The following is a 20,808-nucleotide window of genomic DNA, read 5'->3' as shown; positions in this document are numbered from 1 at the left end:
TTCCACTAAAATATTACTACTTTTTAAAAAATGACATATCCCCCAAATTACTGGGGCCAATTGTGAATACCTTTTAACAATCACACTTGACTCTTTCACATACATGAGCCTTTAATTTCTATTGCATATTCAATTTACTATCTATATTTGGAAACTGGCTTGCCAATATTTAGTGGCTTCACTTAACAGCTATTGCCAGTAAACTGTCTTTTAGAACTTCAAACACTGTTCCTACATCAAAGCCTTGTGTTGGGGATGGATGGCTTTCTCCAAAATAGAGATACTTAACACTAGGCAAGGGGAATGCTTATCACAATAAGGAAATCTGCGGCGAATAATGGGTGAGGGGAATATTTTTTTCAAAATATCCATGTTGTTACTTTACTTCTGAATTCCTGACACATACTCAAGGAGGAAAAAGTTGAAAACTGCCATTCTAAATAAAGCGAGAGATAAAATTATGGTCAGATCCATTAGGATGGAGTCTCACCATGAAGAAATAGTGATGAAAAGAGGATAGGAATTACTCATATTGGACAAGCCCAGATAGCACCTCTTCTGAAATCATTTTAATAGTTTAGAGAAAAGGATGCCAACAGTAACAACAAGTCAATATTTCCTAGGTGCAAATATATGAAGAAGACTTCAAAAAGGAGCGATCAGACCGAGAAAGACTTAATCAAGAGAAAGAGGAGCTACAGCAAATTAATCGAACTTCTCAATCCCAGTTGAACAGGCTGAATTCTCAGGTATAAGTCAAAACAAAATAATCTTTGCCAGCACGTGTGTGTGTGTTGTTTTTTTTTTATTATTATTAAAAAAATTCAAGACTTTGGCTTCTGTTAATTGACATTGATTTTCTTTGAGAGGTAAGCACCTGGGATGAAATCATTCTTAAACAATCTTGTAAAGAGATGAAAATGACTGGTGATTTCTTTTAACTTAAATCTATTAAGGAGTTACCTAAGAAATTGGATTCCAAAGTCTTTTATAAAATTCAGTTCTTTTGATCTTTTTCTCATAATATTTATCTTGGTAGAAAGGGAGTTGAACTACTTAATACTCAAAATTCAAATCCAAAGCACTCCAGCATCGTGAATTTGTTTCTACACTCTTGTCATTTTCTTTGATGGGCCATATTGGAATGTTCCTGTCTTCCAGAATCATACATATTTCTAAATGTTATTTATATATATAAAATACAGTGAAACCGAGAGTTTTATTCAGTGGGTTCCCCAATTAAATGTAACTGGATCACTGTCAAGGAAGCCACATAATGCTAGTTTATTGGAATAGAATATATTAAATGTAAACGTATTATAATTAAATGTAATAGGATATATTAGAGGTAGACTCAGGAAGTGGCATGATGAGTAAATATTGATGTTAATGAGGAAAATGTAGCTAACACAACTTTGGCTTAAGAAAATGAACCACAGAATTTTTGATTTGCAAAATCATCCAGTGGTTTTCAGTAAATAGGAAATTGTTGCGGGACATACTGTGACAGCTTCAGAGCTGCAGGATTCTTAGTCTCAAAAGAAATGTTTAACTATTTGTCATCCTCTTCTTCCGAATACAAAGTGTACTGTAAATTAAACTCAATTTCTTCTGTGACATATTTTCAAGGATTCACTTGGAATTCTTAATTTTACATGCAAAAATTATTTGGCCAAACCATTTTCCAAGAAATTAAAAAGAATAAAATAGTCATTAAAGTATAATAAAATGCTTGTCTGAAAACGATTCATGCACCTTACTTTACACAAACGAGGAGTGAGGAAATGTTGTGATGACTCTCGGTGAGGAAATCACTCTTGATTTGTATGTCCTATGTGCAGAGCTCCCTTAATTTCTTCTAAGTTGTCACTGCACAATTATTTTACTTCCAGCCAGATTTTAACTTGCTCATTCTACTATATTAAATTCAGATTGAATTTAATTCCAATCTAAGATTGGCAATGTCTTTGCCATTGTAGACGTTCTAGTGCATCCAGGAACACATAACAATCTAAATAGAGACTATAATCCACAAGTAATTTTTATTTCTCTGTCATCTGTAAACTAACTTTTAATTGATATCAACAAAATAATGCATTGTCTACATAGAGTATGGTATAATTGTATTGATAAACTAAGGGATAATCTTTATGATACCTTAAAATTACCAAAATTTTTCTTTAAATGATGATAGTCCAAGCATTTATTTTTCATTTTTTTAAAGATTTATATATTTAGGGTCCCTGGTGGTTCATTCCGTTAAGCTACTGCCTTCAGCTTGGGTCATGATCCCATGGTCCTGGGATTAAGACCCACATTAGGCTCCCTGTTCAATGGGGGGCCTGCTTCACCCTCTCCCTCTGCTGCTCCCCCTGCCTGTGTTCTCCTTGCTCTCTTCCAAATAAATAAATAAAATATTTAAAAAAAAAATAAGGATTTATTTCAGAGGGAAAGAGAACTCTTGGGCATGCATGAGTTAGGGGAAGGGCAGAGGTAGAGGAAGAGGCAGAGAATCTCAAGCAGACTACCTGCTGGGCACGAGCCTGACACAGGGCTCCATCCCATGACCCTGAGATCATGACCTGAGCTGAAATCAAGGGTCAAACACTTAACCAATAAAGCCACTCAGGCACCCCCAACCATCTATTTTTCAAAAGTCTCATTCACTCTAGTCAAAGATATAGTAGATGGCTTAACAAACTATGTTTAATATATTAACAGCAGATTGAATGCCATGATATAATAGAATTATATTATTGATGTTATTTGAATAGCATATTATCTGTGGTCCAAAAAAGGAATTCTTAGGTCAAATTATTCTGGCACTAGTTTCCTGTGTACCAGAGTTTATTCATTCTATCGCTAAGGATGTTTTAAGCCAATGACTAGTAAAATAGGAGTGTGGTAAAGAGCAAGATACTTAGGGGCACCTGGGTGGCTCAGTGGGTTAAAGCCTCTGGCTTTGGCTCGGGTCATGATCCCGGGGTCCTGGGATCGAGCCCCACGTTCCTCCTCTCTCTCCCTGCCTGCCTCTCTGACTACTTGTGATCTCTGTCTGTCAAATAAATAAATAAAATCTTTTTTTTAAAAAAAAGAGCAAGATACTTAGAGATACTTAGAAGTAGGAGTAGGGGTAGAAGCTTCAGCTTCATGTCTGTCCCTGCTTTGACAATCAGGGATGACAGTGAGCAAGTTCTCCAACTTTTCTGTGCTTCCTTTTCTTCATCTGTAAAATGACAAAGTTGAACCAGATGGTCTCTAAAATATTTCTTATAATTCTAAAACCTCTGTCTCTAAAAGTAAGTTTCTAAATCTCTTAGTATACTCACCTGTGAAATATGGATGATGGTTTCCACTCCTGACTTCACAAAAGTTGTTCTCAGGGTGAAATGAAAAAAAAAAAAATCTATACAAAAACATCTAGTTCAGGTCATGCCTCACAGGTTTTTCACAAAATGATTTTAGTCTGTTGGCAGGGGGAGTTTTTAAACAGAGTCAGTTAGTTACATAATTAACATGCCACATTTAGTCCCTTGTAATTTAATTTCGATGCTTTCTTTCTCCAAGGCATTTGTTATATCATGAGGAGCTAAAAGAATGATCCTTGCTATTAAAGACTCACAGTATAATGAGCAGGACATATATAGTCTATCCGTATGGATTCCTTATAGTCTATCCTTGTGGATTCCTGATAGTCCTTAAGGATTCCATATCAGTGCATCTGCCTGCTCACTGAAATGTATCTGTCACCCCAAAAATCAATACTGGTGCCACCTAAGTCCATTTGTGAATATGTACAGAGCAGAAAAAAAACTCAAGTCACCTTGCACACTTGTTCACAGTTGAGGTCCAATAAGGCCTTCCTCCTTGTTTCGGCTCTCAGACTATAACAGTTGTCTTTTTTGTGGTTTATTTAGTCCCACATGTTCTCATTTTTGTCCTTTTTGTTGGTTATTACATTGCTTAAAATGCCTCCCCAAGAGTGCTGAGGTGCTACCTCATTTCCTTTGGCACAAGAAGGCCATGCTGTGCCTACAGAGAAAAGACGTGTTAGACAAGCTTCGTTCAGGGAATAACATATTGCTATAGGCCAAGAGTTCAATGTTAATGGACCAATAATCTATAATTAATAAGATGCCTTTAACAGAAACACACATAAAACAAGATTCTGTACTGATCAGTCAACAAAAATGGTCTGACCAGAAGCTCGTAGGAAACTAACCCTGTATTTCCTGAGGAGCAGTGGTTGCATTCGCCACTTCATGTTCATGGTGACTTTACAGAACATAACTCCTGTGGGTTATGAAAAATGATTGTACACAGTACACATTGGACTATAAAAAGTCACATAGAAAATGTATAATGCTAAATGGGAGGACAAAGGAAGGAGAGAGGCGGGACTTGGAACAGTATCATTCAGTGGGGATATATGCCTTACATGGATGAGGAACAGGGTGTGTGGGGATGACAATAGCCTGCCTAACAAGCCAAACAAAAACGGCCTTTCTCTAGTTGTGTCAGATGTTGAAAAACTCCAGGGTGGGTAACTCTGCTGGGCCTTAAATAGGGAGAAGCCATAAAGTACAGCAGTGCGACATTGGACAAGTTCCTCAGTATCTCAGAGCTCCGTGTCCTCATCTGTAGAACAGGGATAATAACACTGAGTATCACATAGAGGCATTGGGAGGAATCCGTGAGTTATTACATGTAAAGCCATAGATCAGTGTCTGGCATGGAGGAAGTGCGTTGACAACTTCTAGCATTGACGGTGGTAGCTCTTGAGTGTACAGCAGACCAATTCCAATTCTGCAATAAGCCAGGGAAGCTCTTTTTGTGTCTCTTCCTAGGTCTCTACATTATATCTGTATATCAGAATATCAACCCCAAACTGAGAACTACAGTTGTTTCAACAAATTGAAATAACAATTTAAAATGATTCCACTTTCCAGACTTAACTTGGGTGTTTCAAGATAGAATCAACGCGGGTCTGGAAAATCCAAAACGTGACTCTTTTCAATGGCATGACTGCTATATCCGTGCTTCACTCCTGGGGGTTCTGAGCAGATCATGACAGCTGGGTCAAGAGTAACTTTAGAATGAACCATGTGGACTCTTTCGATAAACAAATGCCTTTGTTTTGTCTATAGATAAAGGCTTGTCAGATGGAGAAAGAAAAACTCGAAAAGCAATTAAAACAGGTACGTCGCTCCTTAACCTGAATTCACCAATCTTCTGATTGTAGTTGAAATGGCAACATTAAGTTCTGCTCCCACATCTATTCCTGGGCACAGCAGTTCCTCATGGTTTCAATTAAAGATGTATTCAGGCTCTGCTACAGATGTTCCAGAACAACCCAGGCTTTGCATTAGGGACGAAAATGCCAGTGGATAGATAATGCTTACATACCACCAAAGCCTCTCAGCCCTAACGCTCATGAAAAACACATGCTTTCCAGAACATGTTACCAGTAGCACATGCCTTAGCACATAGAAATTTATGGGGATTTTTTCATAGACCCATGAACACCTGGTAAGTATATTTCCTAGGTGTTTCTTGCAGTTGCATACACAATGTACAGTGGAAAATTACATCAAAGGTTTGTGCCTCGTCAAGAAAATACAGTATCTTGGCACAGAAGTGTTCTGCCCCATTGGTTCTCTAGTAGGCTTCAGGAATGAATATTATTTCTCTTAATTCTTAATTTCCTCTCTGAACTTCCATTATGCTGTAGGAGTCTTGTTAAAACTTCTTTAATGGCTTCAATGGCTGGTTCTTCTTAAGTGAGGACCCTCTGTGAAGATAACTCAGACACATAAAGTTCACCCTATACCATTTACGTGTTTCTGATGTCTTCAACATGAGAAGCTAATTAGAGGTTCACCTAAAGTAACATCTTCCCTGGGTGCCTCATCGCTGTCAGCCCAGAGATCACATCTGTGCGCCCACTATGTTGAGTTGGGATTATGCGAGAGTTCGATGGAACCTTAAGATTTCAGCCAAACCTGGGGTTGTATAAAGCAAGTACCAGTGTGACTCCCCAGTTTCACCCACTTCCAGTGAACCAACAACATTATCCTCCCCCAGATGTTGTTCCCGATGTGTAACAGCGGCTTGAATTCCCACGGGCAGCATCCATGCGCACCAGCAGGCCCTGGAGCTGCACGGGATCAACAGAAGCCCCCAGTAAGTAAGAGCTTGCGTCTCAACACACGAGTGCTTATATCATCTAGTATTATATATATATATATTTTTTTTTTGGTTGAAATGCTGTCTGTCTCTGTAATTTGGACACACACTCTTGTCCACAGAAAGAGCCTCTTTTTATCTTGGCCTCTAAGTTAGAGAGTTACAGTGGTCACTGTACACTGTACACTTTTTGGGACACGGAATCCACAGGACACACGTGGATATGAATAAATTCACTGAATGGCATCAAATTGAGCTGTAATTCCTTGAACGAACACACAACATTTTATAAAGGCCATTTTAAATGACATACCTGACTCTTCCAAAAGAGCGTTTTTGTGCATAAAGAGAACAAAAATGAATATAGCAAGTCTGAGAGATGCCTTTTTCAGTTGTAAACTTATATTGAACTACTGTGGATATGGCTACATCTGTGCAATATAGTCTTTGACATTTTTCAATTAAAAGGATATTCTTAAAGGATCCCAGAAAAAGTGACCCACTTAAGTTGCTCTCTGTGGCTGTGTCTAGCCAGGCAAAATGAAATGAACTGTGGAGCAATTATTTGTGAGTTGAATTGATTTGGACAGTCAACCTGAATTAACCAGAACCAAAGCATCCTTCCTTCCCTTCTCCATAGCACTATCCCCCCCACCCTCCCCCACCATCTGGATGCTGGTCTCTACTCTGTGTTTTGGCTACATAGACAGTGTCTTTATGCAGGGAAAAAAAAAAAAATTACGCATTTTCTGCATTTTGGAAACGCTCAGACAACTCCCCTCCCCCTTACTTTGTGTTAACTGTGTTTTTAATTATGCAAAGAATCTTGAGATTTTAACTGGGATTTTCCTGGCAGAGCACTTACGGAGAGCATGATTCTCTTGGTTGCCATGCTTTTGTATTTGAGTGTGACTCAAAGCCCTTTTCCCAAGGGAGGAGGTAATGACTCTTTGGGTGGCAGAGGCATGTCAGAATTTAATGAGCATCCCTTCTTTGACCCTGGTGTGATACACAGCACACTGCTGAGAATTGGGTTCTTTTTGTGTTGTTGCCCGTTGTCACTTCTGTCTGCTCACCCTGCCCCGTTTCCTTTTTTCTTTACCTGTCTGCTTACTTTTCAATCTTTACCAGAAACACTTCTGGGAATCCCAAACACAGCTATCATTCCTTAAATTTTTGTCTTTCAGAATGTAGAAGTAAATTAATATTGTGGGAAACATAAAGAGATAGGAGTTCACTTTGGAGTGAACTCCTACAGATTTGGGAATTGGAGAAATATTCTTGTGAAAGGTTAACAATAAAACCAATGAGTCATGCAAGTTTATCTAGAAGTAAAAATGACTATTTTCTTCAAATACTCATTTATGAAAAGAAGACAGAAATTCACCTATTATAAAATCTCATCAGACTTGCCCGATCAATTATAAGAGGTAAGGTAGTCCAGACCATGTAAAATTATCACCAAATAAAGTTTTGTATTTGAAAAAGATTCCAAGCCATGTATAATGGCCTACACTTTCAAGCAGTGTTCAGTCAAACAGAATCTTGGTATAACAGTAGAATTTCACTCCCGGAGTTCGTTTTAAAAGGACAGTTCATGCTTTATGCTTATTTCTAAGCCTGAATTAAAGGACAAACCGGTAGTGTTTGTAAAATTACAGTATATTTGCCTTCTTTTGGCAACTCTCCTGGAATCTAAAACCGAGGCTCACGTCACTTATCCTATGTGTTCTTTGAGACATCTAAAAATAAACGAGGAGATAAAAAACAGAGGTGATCTCATTTCCTCTTTTAGCTTTCTCATGGACCAAAAGGAGCCAAGAGCCTAGGTGTCTGAGTGGGGGTAAAGTGGGGTCAGACTGTACTAAATGCAGCGTTTCTTAGTGTCTTGTCAGATAATTGAGCTTTAAGGTTACTTTCAGTGATCTGGCAGCCCTGCAAATTCTCCCTGTTGGCTTATCGGTAGAGACATTTTCAGGAGTTATTTTCAGGAGGTAATTGATTAATAGAACAAAAGATCTGTATTCTCTGTGTCTTGGGAGGTGGGGAGTAGGAGGCAGGGGTGAGCACTGGGAGCAGGAAGACAGACCATCCTCATGGGCAGGTGAGGCTGGGTTGCTCTATTCCGAGTGGTTAACTACAGAGGTACTCTATCTTGGATTTCTCTATCTCTGTCTTGGAACTCTATCTTGAATTTCGGGTCAGTAGTTTATAATTTACTCAAAGCAGTTTGTTTGACATGTTCCCCAATGTCCAATATCTAGGTATTCTTAACTGGTGAAGCCTAGAAGAAAATCCCACAAGAAAAATCCAAGTCTACCCTCACCTCTTACCCCCTCTCTAGTCTAAATTCTCTGAACTGATCTAGAGAGTGCTTTCCACGGAGGAACAGTACGAAGAGAAAGATCAGCCCTGCTTCATTGTCCTGAGCCTCTGTAAGCGCTCTCCTCACTAAATAGCTTAGATTTCTTCCTTGTACCCCAAAACACTAAACTTGTCATTGTTGTCTTGGTCTCTCTGTTGTCTCCTGTGTGAGTGCTTTAAATGCTGTATTTATTGATGGTAAACTGCTTTGTTTTATTTATGGGCTGTAGTAAGTTTTACAGAAGTATTTATACTTCTGCAGATATCCCAAACACATCTGCTTTTTTAAAAAAAATGCCACAACCCCAAAGTAGAAGGAACTCTGGCCAACACAGAGTGGATTTGGGGGGGTGGGGTTGGGAGATGGGGATAGTGATGAAGGAGGTAAGAGAAATGAGCAAGATTGGCAACAGGTTTGGATAGAAAGGACTTTTGTGCTGCCTACGTAATAAAAGCCACATAGTATAATTATATTTTTAATATGCCACTATGTTTTGTTTGAAGTCCATATTGCTATAATAATGTTTTATTGTTCCACACAGCCAGACTATCAGTGGTATGCTCCGGACCAGTTTCCGCCAGATGTGCAGCACAAGGCAAATGGTAAGACCACAGCTGTATTGAGCATTCTTTCATGTTTACATTTTAATGGGATCTTTTTGGGATGTTTACTCAACATACATTCATTCGTACTCGAGGAGGGCCTTCTATAAAGTCGTGTTGAATACACAACTCTAATTTGATGCACCTGGGATTAACTTGAACTCCTTCAGAAACAGAAAATGTTCGAATGCAGAAATGTAGGAATCTCAGTTCTGGCTTCTGCTCCTATTCCAGGCTTAGAGTCAGTATTCCATCTGGGGCTAGAAATGAAAACTTCAAGTGGAGCTATACTGTAACAACAACAACAAAGCTCTGGGATTCCACTACAAAGGGCAGATGCACGTCCACTATTCCAGGTTGAGTTTGCTAGACAGATGTTTTAAATGTCACTGGCAGACAGACAGAGGAAACCAAAGGCTCAGAACTGTGTTCCCTAATGACTAAATGTCAGACTCCAAGTTTAGGCCAAGGTAGCTCACAATACCCACCTCTAAGTGTGCTGGGGGGGAAAAAAACCCACTAAAAAAGTCACCTATCAAGTACTAACAATGGAAAACTCTTTTATCTTATTTTTCTTTGGTGGACCATTCTCCTCTTCTTTCCAGAATCTGCCACACTTTCTCCTGTTTGTTTCTGTGCTCTCATGAGGCCACTCAGGAACGGGCTGTATAAACTGGGCTATAACCATAATCCCACCTCTATTCTCATCACAAGTCAGCCATGCCTGCTATGTGTTTAAAAATCTCAAATGACACACACTTGTGACCCTACATTCTTAATTACTAGAGATCTTTCTATCTAGAAAAGCTGAATATGAGTCATATTCCAATTTCAGGCCATACTTGAAGCTTGATCTCATTTAGTTCAGATCTGAGATCATAGAATTCTAGATTTTACTACAAGGAGCCCATTGTGGAGTAGAAATAGAATGCCAGGGATATAACACATGTGGTTTTGTAGATTGTGTACTTCACAAGTCCAAGTTCTGTAAATGGAGCTTCCTAGAGTTGCACAATACACAACCTGGACAGGTGTACGCAGCAGCACTAGGAGTGGCAAGGGCCGTAGCTTATAGCAGCATTATAGAGAAGAAAGATAAAAAGTGAGAACTCTATAAAAGAATGTCTAGGTATTTATCATAAAACTGTAGGACTCTTTTTTTCTTCTCTTTCTACTATGAATACAACCATTGGTTTTAATGAAGTTCTTGAGTTCCAGCCACAATAGAGAGCTTTTATTAGAAAGGCATACTATTAACCATAATGGTTGTTGCATAATGTCTGTGTTTTTGAAATCCATTGTTGTATAATAGCTGAGCTGCCACCCAATTATAATTTTCCACTTCCTATTATATTGGTCTGAAATGAATATTAAAGATATTTTCTCCCTGAATTGGAGTTTAACTACTAGAAAATACAATTATGCAGTAGAGAATTCAGTAATATCATAAAGCCATTTATGTATCACTAATAGATTCTTCTTGGACCAGTGCAATAGAAGCTAATAATTATATAAGGTAGACGTGAATTGTGATGACCTTCAGAAACTAAATTAAATATGTAAAAATAGAATGTTATAGGCAGTATATAAGACCTAATGATTTTTGTCTGTTGGGAAGAAACATAATGAAGTTTGTGTTGCATAAACATGCTGTGTAAGAGTCTACAGTTGTAAAATTACAGTAAAATAAAAACCTCTATTACATAGCAACCTGAGTATTTTTAAGGACATTGTTTTAATCCTCACAGCAATGCTATAAAATAGGTTTTATTATATTATACCATTTTACAGATGGAGAAACTGAGGCTTGGAGAATTAAAGTAGCATGCCTAAATCACACAGTTGGTGAAATTTAGTCCTGGGATTAGATTCCAGACATATAGGACTTCAAAAAACCTGTGCTTTGAATCACACCCTATAGTGCCCTCAAAAACCTACCTCTCTCACTATATTAGAGTTTTCTATAATGACAGATACAAAATGAGAATGGGGATTTAACTTGCATAATTATAGAACTTAAATCTAACCCTCAATAATCTTTTCTTCCTATGAAGCCATCACATGTGTTATTTGTACTACTCTTTTGGTATTTTGAATATCACAGGTAAAAGACAAGGTATTATGTAAGATTTAGTGTGTAATAAATATGTATGAACCAATTCATGCTTGGTCAGCCCTGGTCGAAACTGATGGGATATGTTGCCGTTTGAACCCTTTCCTTCTCCATAACCAACCCAGCTCTGCAGCTGACTGTGGCTTGTCTGCAGCAGGGAAGAGGTCTGATCAGGGATAGGGAAACACTGGAGAAAGAAATTCCTTACTCAGGAATCTACCTGTTTTTGATTTCTATTTCTCCTCTTCTAGCTTTCAAAGCTGATGCTATCTCAAGGTTCAAGCCAGTTCAAAATTGGCAAAAACTCTGAAATCACCCTTGTCAAAAATATCCCTCATGTGCCATTATTTAACTTCAGGGGTGGTTCTTATTATTTTTTATGTCATTTAATTGGAAAGCTCCTTTTGATTCGTAGATCCAGCTCAATTGCTCAGAATTCTTAAAAGTAACTTTGTGGTATCGTTAAATAGGAGTTTGGAAAAGTTTTTGTTAAGCAGACATTTTTGTTATGATATTACTCATTGTCTTATTACTTGGCTAATATGTTTATCTTTCACTATTCACAAATACACTGCTAGTCAGCACACCCTGTGTTTTGGGCTATAAATACCCAAACTCAAACAATGGAAGAAAAAAATGAGTGGAAAAATTAGGCTCTGTTTCTGGTAAATTATAAACAGAAAGTATTTTTAAAACTCTTATAAATTTTATTCATCTAATAAGTACGGAAGTATTCTACTTGTATTTCAGTGAAAATAACCCTTTCAGAAGTATCGATATTCAAATGAATATTAATCTGTATGTGTGCTTTATACATTGTCCTAGTTTTCAGTTTTTATTAATTTCCTGACTCCCAACAAATTTTACTTTTCTGACCCTAATTTATATAGCACATTATAGTTTGGTCCTAGTATCTATCCTTATAATTCCTCTTATGGGAATCTAACCTGAAATAGTGGCTCTGACATCTATACGTGAAGTGTTTGCAGAACAGTGGCCTTTTGGGTAATGAATGATTAAATTGCTATGATCACTAGATCCTCCTTTAACATTCCCTGAGGCATGAATACATGGAGAGCTTCGTACTTCAGGCTCAATATTTAAATGTCATGAATCAAGCGTAGAAACGATTATAATCTATCCTCCTATTGACAAATATAGCTGGAAGGGTAGATGAAATTTAAAATGCTCACATTCCAAGGAGGACACAGTGGCCCAGGAGGACCTGAGCTGTGGCCCATCCCCTTTTCTTCCCACCTTTCCACTGGGAAGGATCTTGAGTGTGAACTTGAGTAGAGCCCAGTTGACACATCCGTATGTTCCTCATTACGCTACAAACAGGACCCCTGGTCTTCAGGCCTGGGAGAGAGGACCACATGAGGCTGAGAAGCAGAAACAGGGTCACTTAGGCAGGAATTTTGAGGTTTCTCATGTGGGTACCAAGAGCTTGTTCTAGAAGGAGGCAGATTTACAATGGGGAGGTAGGTGGCTGGAGGAGGGCCAGAGCAGGGTCCTCTAAAAGTGGGAACCTGATGAAGGGCTTCCTGGCTAAAGATGAAAGTCAATAGGTACTGAGTACTATCATACAGTCTTTGGGTCACCATATTTCCAGCTTTGCTCTCAGTTACATTCTCTGGTTTCGTTTTGTTTTGTTTTGTTTTTTTAACGATCTTATTTATTTATTTGAAAGAGACAGCGAGAGAGAGAGAACACAAGAAAGGGAGTGGGAGAGGGAGAGGCAGGCTTCCTGTTGAGCAGGGAGCCTGATGTGGGACTCGATCCCAAGACCCTGGGATCATGACCTGAACCGAGGCAGATGTTTAACGACTGAGCCACCCAGGCACCCCATTTTCTGGTCATTTTAGAATGCTTTGCAGACACATTGGAAATTAACTCTTCTTTCAAAAACTCAAGATTTAAATAAAGATTTTTAAGGCATTTAAGACTTACTTGGCTTTCTCTCTGCACATTACTAAATAATTGCATTTTTATATATCGAAGTCTATAGATGTTAAGGGGTTACTGTTTCTGTTAAGAAACATATGCTTTTATGCAGAACATTTTAATCTCATTTCATCTGTTATCAGAATGGGATGCAAAATGACTTCCATGTTTCTAGAACAATTATGGCATTTTAGAGTTAGTATAACCTTGAAAACATGTTTTTTGTTTCTTTCTTTGTGAAATGTTGAAAGACTGTGTTTTCTAACTACATCACATGCCAGTCTCTTCTGTACCTTCCAAATTTTTCATATGGTGCAGAGTTGAACTTTGTCTAATGAGCTAGAACTCAATTCTTACATGTTTGGAAAGACATGAAGTGTAGGCACGTGAGATTGTGTTGTGAGCAAACATAATTATTTCTTTATGATATAAAAGATCAAAGCCCAACTATTATAATTGGCCTTTACTAATGTCTAGTAATAACTAATTAACCGAATACTGACTGAATTCCTTTCCTAGGGCTACCATAACAAAGCACCAAATACTAGATGTTTTAAAACAGCAGAAATTTTATCCTCTCATACTCTGGAGGCTAGAAGTCTGAGATCCAGGTGTTGGCAGGGTCATGCTCCCTCCAAAACCCCTAGGGAAGGTTCCTTCCTTGCCTCTTCCTGCTTCTGGTAGCTCTAGAAGTTCCTTGGCTTTGGCAGCATAACTCCAATCTCAGCCTCACTCTTCACATGGCCCTCTTCCCTCTTGTTTGGATCTGTGTCCAAATTTTCATCTACTTATAAGGACTCCAATCATATTGGATGAGGCTAATCCAGTATAATCTCATATTAACCTGATTATGTGTACAAAGTCCTATTTCCAAATAAGGTCACGTGCAAAGGTACCAGAGGTTAAGACATACACATTTTGGTGGGGGGGGGGGTGCACAATTCAACCCATAACATTGACCATGTGCCAGAAACTATTTTAGGCACTGTATATATTTACATATTATTTCATCAAAACCTTAGAGCAACCCTATGAAATGAGTACTACTGTTGTTCCTGTTTTAAAATTGTGGAAACCAAGAAACAGATAATGTCACTCGTCCAAGACCACGTAGCTGGTTATTGGCTAGGACATAGAGAAGCCAGGAAGTCTGCCTCCAAAGCCCACACTGTAACCACCAAGCAATATGGACAACTCCATTCTACACATTAAAATATAATGGTGTCATCGTTTAGATCTATTCTATTTAAATAAATTCTAATGGATCTATCCTGAAAGCCAGAATCTGCATTTCTCAGTTTGTGTCTTTTTATAACTGTCTTTATAACTGAAAATTACAGATAATTTTACATCAGTAAAATGGCTGGATTAGTTGGATTTTTTCCAGTGGTATGAAGAGATATAGGAATCAACATAAATAGCAGAAGGTACTTAAGAGATGTAAGAAAGAGAAGAAACTTAGACACTATACTTGTGTGATTTTTAATACAGATGGATAAAATATTAAGAATATTTTTCTTTTATAAAATATACTTAATTACCTTACCAGCAGTTAATAAAAATAATCAAAATTTAGAGACAAATAGTTTTATGTCTATTTCTGGATTTTAGAAAGAATTGCAGGAGAAATGCATCCTCACCTCTAATGCCATAAAGGTCGGCTTAATGGTAAACTAAGTGGTTTTGAGAAGGGATATTAAATAAAGTGTAAATGTATAATTATATGTACAGGAACATATTAAAACACAGGTGGTAAATATATTCCTATGCAGACATTGATTTATAAGCAAAGACTAAACATTCTGATTAACATCTTATAAAGATAGACATAGGTAGGTAGGTAGAACCTAGATGAGAAAAATGCCCACAATAAGCTTAGACTAGTCACAATTCCACTAGGTGAATAAAATTGCAATATTTGTCTTAAACGGAAGATAAAAATCTGTAGGGGAAACGAGGTTTCTGTTACATGTCGTATCCCAGCTGGGAAGAATGTTTACTTACCTACGTTTCCGTACTGTTGATGTGTGAGCATGCACGTTCTGAGGTGAGTGGGCATGTAGAGAGCAGAGTCCCCCTTTAACTTCTCTGCTGCTCTAGGGCACCTCCCCTTGTAGGGGACTTTAGATTCAGCCGATCCTTGATGTAGAGTCAGACATGGCCTCTGCCACCAAGATGTCTGAGTCCTGTTCAGATCACTTCAGCATCATGGGAATTAACCTGCACTCTTGTGAACATAAAAGCATAGAGTGTAACACATACCATTAATAAATAATAAGGCACACAATCAGTTCCTGGAACTCTTTATCAACCAGTAAGGCAAAGTGGACTGTGTCTGCACTATGAGAACCCATGTTTCCCTGGTGGCGTTTCTCTTGCCCTGCCATTCGAACCGTGGAGCCAAGTCTGATGACAGAAGTCTCTTCCCACATTCACTGCATGGGGACATTCTGTCTTCCATTCAAGAAACTGAAGACCTGTTTTTTTTCTTTTGTTCACATTTCCATTCTGCCATGGATGGTCTCGGGGATCACAACCTCTCTCTGCTAAAACATGGGAATACTGATTTCACCTCTGTATCTATTTCACAGGAGTGCTATACAAACTATAGAGAAATTAATTTTTCTTAATGTTTTAAGATATCTAGGGGTAGGTATCATAAATGGATTAAATCTAAACTTTACACTGGTCAGACCAGTGGATTATACTTCTGGGTCCAAATTCATGCTCTCACCATATTAGATACCTTTTTAGTAAAATGGGCACCATTCTTAGAGGAGTATTTTATTTAAGCCTGGAAAGGAAACAGTTAGTTTTAAAGTTTGTTTATTTGAAATACCAAATACAGGACAACAAGTGTAGAACATTTAACATGTCCTCAATTGTTATCATAAATAAGAAAATACCTTATTTCTTGAAATTTGTATGTATTTTTTTGTCACCATGAGATCTCTTTGATTTTGTCTTCCCTATAGTGCTCATTTGTGGTATTCTATCCTAGTCTTACTGAAATATACCACGTTTTTCATATTGGTCTTCATAGTACATTAACACATCTTAAGTACAGTGATCTTTTCTATCGCTCTGACAATAATGTACCCTTCACCATACTTAAAGTAGTTTATGTGGTAGTTATCTTCCCTGGGCTAAGTACTAAACCTAGTAGTAACAAATATGACTTACTATCCTGAGCAAATGCTTGAGCTACCAAAATGCCAACAGAGATGAGAAGTAGTACAGAATATTCCTCTTCAGGCATGAGTAGAACTAGGCCACAGCTGATTTCACAAAGTGGTAAGCATATGTCAATGCTTAAAATAATAACCCTCCATTTCCCGCCTCTTGATTTTTCAGTGTAAACTTGTGGGAGCTCATGAATAAAATATTTCTCTCTCTCTTTCTCTCTCTCTTTTTTTTTTTTTTTTTGCCAGCCTCAAAGTTTATGTTAGCCCTGAGCCAGAAGAAGAGAAATGAATTTTTAATTTTTAATCTGAAACATTTCTCTGCTGTTTTTCATAGGTTTCTCCTCAGAAAAGAAAGTCAATCAGTAGAAGCACACGCAAGTAGAGGAACATTCGGGCCAGAGGAAGAGCTTGGCTGAGGACCCTCATTTTTCTTTTTACTGGTGGCTTATGTCAACACAACTGCACATCATCTACTCCATGATTCGTGCGTGGTAGTGTTTCCCTTTGGCACGGAGAGAGGAAAAGACTTGGGACAGCTAAGATCCTGATCAAGTCTAAGAAGCCAGCATTACATGACCAAATGCAATGTCCAGTTTCCTCGAAATGAGATTTGGCAGATGGATTATGCGCCATTCTTTGAAACTCTCTTCAGCATATTGCTGTTGGACTTAGAGGCTGATCTCATGATTTCAGCAACTCCACTTTTGGTACAGTGATGTTCTATGTTGATTGAAATATATATTCCCTGGGGGAAGAGTTACTGCAGTTATAAATTTGTAACATTGCTCCCATGATTTCTGTCGGGGCTTGGTTCTTTAGCCAGTGTGACTAGGTACTGTGCTCATCATTGTTGGTCTTGGTGAACCTATGAATAGGACTGAAGACATGTACAGACCTCCTTAAACTAAATGAATGGTTCAATCTGAATAAAATGGTAACCTTGAAACTGTGCTTTGAACAGATCATTCCTATAAGGCAGATAGAGAAATTGTGAGCCTCCTTCATTCTTCGGTGGGATAGGTTATGAAAGACAAAACCCCACTGTGGTGTTGATGGCTTCGCTGTGTTCATATGTACTACAGTAGTAGTTTGGAGACACATGGGTTTAGGGTGGAATCTGTTTTTATTTCCCATGGATTTGAGTATTTATTGATGAACAACTCGTCTGACTTCTCAAACCTATAAAACTGAAAAATGAATGTATCCAGATTCTATTGCAATTAAATTTTACCGTGGCATGACAGATGTCTGTAGACTAAGCAGATTTAAAAGCATTACGTTCATCCATTTAACAAGGTTTCTGCTAGGACCAACTGGAGGTCTTCTTTGTGAGGAGATGTAGAACAGAAGTGTGAGACCCACGGATATCTGTAATCCTAGAAGCACCTAAAGAAAACTAGGAGCATCTGCTGAAGCCGCAGTCAAATGAAACCACCCGACATACTGCTGAAACTCTCTGGCTCCAGCTTCCAGAAGTTAAACTACTTAATTCCAGCTCAGACTCTTTTCTTTTTTTCAACTCCTGAATATACTTGCAGCTTTGCGTAATGGGAAGGTGAACCAGCCTTAGAAAGTTAAATATTTTCAGCCGGGGTCTGGCTACTAGGAAGATAATTCCTGAGAAAGAATTATCCTTCTCTTAAATTAATTCTCCTAAGCTTTGTTTTTGCTGCTGCTTATTAAAAAGACAAATCATCCTTGAGCAATTCTTCAGCATAAGTGAATCAGAAAAACAATGGGGTTTACAAGTCAGTTTCATCAAAGCTTTTTTTTTTTTTTTTTAATTTCCATTTCCTCAGATTTGTGGAATAGTCATTTCAATAACACCTTTTAGTGGTGGATGAAGTTTGCCAACTGAGATGTGCCTATAGGAATAAAAACTGAACATACATGCAAAACGTACCCTTTGATAGCCTCATTCTAGGTTAATCCAACAGCAATAAAACATGATTTAACCATCCTATTACTATTACTGGAGTCATCCTATTATTAATTAGCAAGTTGGCAAACATTGGCAAGATTATGCAAATGCTAATGTAATGGGAAAAACTCCAATTTAAGTGAGACCTAATTTAATTTGAATTCCCAGTGGGTGACTGCAAATGTGGGAAGAGGACCCCTTGCCCAGAGTGCAACGAAAGAGAATTTCTACAAGAAGACAGATTTCTATAGCCCCAGCCCAAGAGCCAGTCAGTCCCTCCTGTGCCCCTCTTTCCAAATCATTTGTTTGGGGACTTCTGTCTCAGCCCATGCTTCATCCTCAGCTGTGGCCCTTGCTTCATTATCACACACAATTTCTGGAAATTAGGTGAGGAATAGCTGTGTCCCTTTGTAGGAGAGGAAGTCATACCACAGTCTCTTTTATCGAGGAAATGGTAGACAAGGGCACATTTTAAGTTTTTGACGATCATGGAGAATTTAACCTTGAAGGTATCACATGAAGAAAAAGGTGTATTCACCTTGTCTTGGTTGTGACATGAAGTAAAAAAAAAAAAAAAAAAAACCTTCCTTCGGGCCTTTGGGTCTGGTTAGGTCTGGGCATTAGGCCAGTCTCTGTTGCTCCTAGCATAGTTTTTTTTTACTCCATTTTTCTGACAGAAAGGATATTTTGGACTAAATTGCTAATATGAAGCATGAACATACTTCCAGGTGATTTTCTTCATTTTATTTACTGAGCTCTATCCCTTAATGTTCAAGTGCATTACATGGTGGAAGTATGGGTCTGAATGGTCACTTTCATGTATTAATACTTTTTTTTTTCAAGATTTTATTTATTTATTTGACAGAGAGAGATCACAAGTAGGCAGAGAGACAGGCAGAGAGAGAGGGGGGAAGCAGGCTCCCCGCTGAGCAGAGAGACCGATGCAGGGATCGATCCCAGGACCCCGAGATCATGACCCGAGCCAAAGGCAGAGGCCCAACCCACTGAGCCACCCAGGCGCCCCCATGTATTAGTACTTTTAATGTAGCTCGGTCATAAGTGAAATCATATCTAAAAGACATATGACCTCCCAACTCAATAATTCAATTTTACAAAAATTTTTTTAAATTAAAAAAAAAAACATGGCGTGCTTCACCAATTCATGTGTCATCTTTGCTCAGGGGCCACGCCAATCTTCTCTGTATCATTCTAATTTTTTTTATATGTGCTGCCTTAAGTCAGCACAATTATTAGATGAATACCCACTTGTTTTCCAAAATGTCTAGGCAACAACAAACATCAGCCCATTCCTTTCTTGGTTCCAAAGAATCATTCCTTTATCGCCCAACCCCCCGGAACAGCACCTGGGTATGCTTTAGGAAAGTTACCCTTTCCTCATTGGACCCAGTTTGATCTAAAGTGCCCTGGCCTGTTCTAAGCAAGAGGCAACCATGTGATCCAAACCAGGCTAAGTGGACCCCCCGTTGCTGAAATTTGAACTTCAAGCCCGCATAGTCCAGGGGAGGCCATGGTCCTTACATTTGATCATGTTCTGCAAGTTCCATATATTTGATGTGAGTAACCCAGTGTTTCTCCAGTCAATTCTTGAAGTCAGAGTTTCTCTAGTTTGTAACAAAAGAACCTTAAATTACACATATGAGAGTTAAAGCTCAGAGACTGTCAAGGATATTGTGAGGAACACATATGTATGTTACACACACACATTTTTAATGATATATTTTAAAGTGGAAAATAAGCCTTGTAATAATATAATCAGATAAGTTAATTCAAATGTTATGCTTGCCAGTTTTACAAAATTTTACCTTGGATCATTGTGCAGTATATTTTAATATCTTTAAAGATATTTAATATCTTTAAAGATATTTTAATATCTTTAAAGATATTTAATATCTTTAAAGATATTTTAATATCTTTAAAGATATTTAATATCTTTAAAGATATTTTAATATCTTTAAAGATATTTAATATCTTTAAAGATATTTTAATATCTTTAAAGATATTTAATATCTTTAAAGTGGATATATTTTATATCTTTTATAATAAAAAATAAAATACAATTCTTCATTTGAATTTTCTCCTATATCCGAAAAGCCCCTTAGGAAAATATTTTAACTAGGCAAACTTGGGAAAAGTTCCAATGAAATAAAACCACCAAAGCCCATGTCTAACTTTCTCATTTCTTTTTCTGAAGTGCTAACTTGCATGTAACTGATAATTTACATTTTCATAGGTTGTTAATAAATAAATTATAGGAAATAGGATTCTTTTGTGTAAGAACAATACCAAATGAATTCTCCTTTAACATCTCAGTGGGATGATGGGTTTTTTCTCAGCAAAGTTAAACTCACATTATAAACTTCCCATTATTCTGTAGCAGAATGTTAATTCAAATGCAGAGTAGTTCCTTAATGAGAAGTTAAGATAAAATTCTTGAATGCTTCAAAATCCTCAGTACAGTTTTATTTATATTT

At 37.8% G+C, this 20,808-nt stretch overlaps 1 protein-coding gene across 1 annotated transcript in view; it reads left to right on the top strand.

Moving 5' to 3' along the window:
• Window positions 1–17,344, top strand: part of TNIP3 (TNFAIP3 interacting protein 3) — a gene marked incomplete at its 5' end in the record, with an annotated part of 162,338 nt that extends 144,994 nt beyond the window's left edge. The window contains 5 exons of the mRNA XM_080796339.1: window positions 624–749; window positions 5,148–5,198; window positions 6,085–6,183; window positions 9,093–9,153; window positions 16,730–17,344. Of these exons, the coding sequence (XP_080652465.1) occupies window positions 624–749; window positions 5,148–5,198; window positions 6,085–6,183; window positions 9,093–9,153; window positions 16,730–16,761 (369 nt within the window). The 3' untranslated portion in view covers window positions 16,762–17,344. The remainder of the gene's footprint in view (window positions 1–623; window positions 750–5,147; window positions 5,199–6,084; window positions 6,184–9,092; window positions 9,154–16,729) is intronic.
• Window positions 17,345–20,808: the final 3,464 nt, after the last annotated feature.

This window comes from Martes martes, assembly GCF_963455335.1.
Source record: "Martes martes genome assembly, chromosome: 2".
Taxonomy (NCBI): domain Eukaryota; kingdom Metazoa; phylum Chordata; class Mammalia; order Carnivora; family Mustelidae; genus Martes; species Martes martes.
Note: the sequence above shows the minus strand (reverse complement) of the source record. Positions and strands in the feature narration are given on the sequence as shown.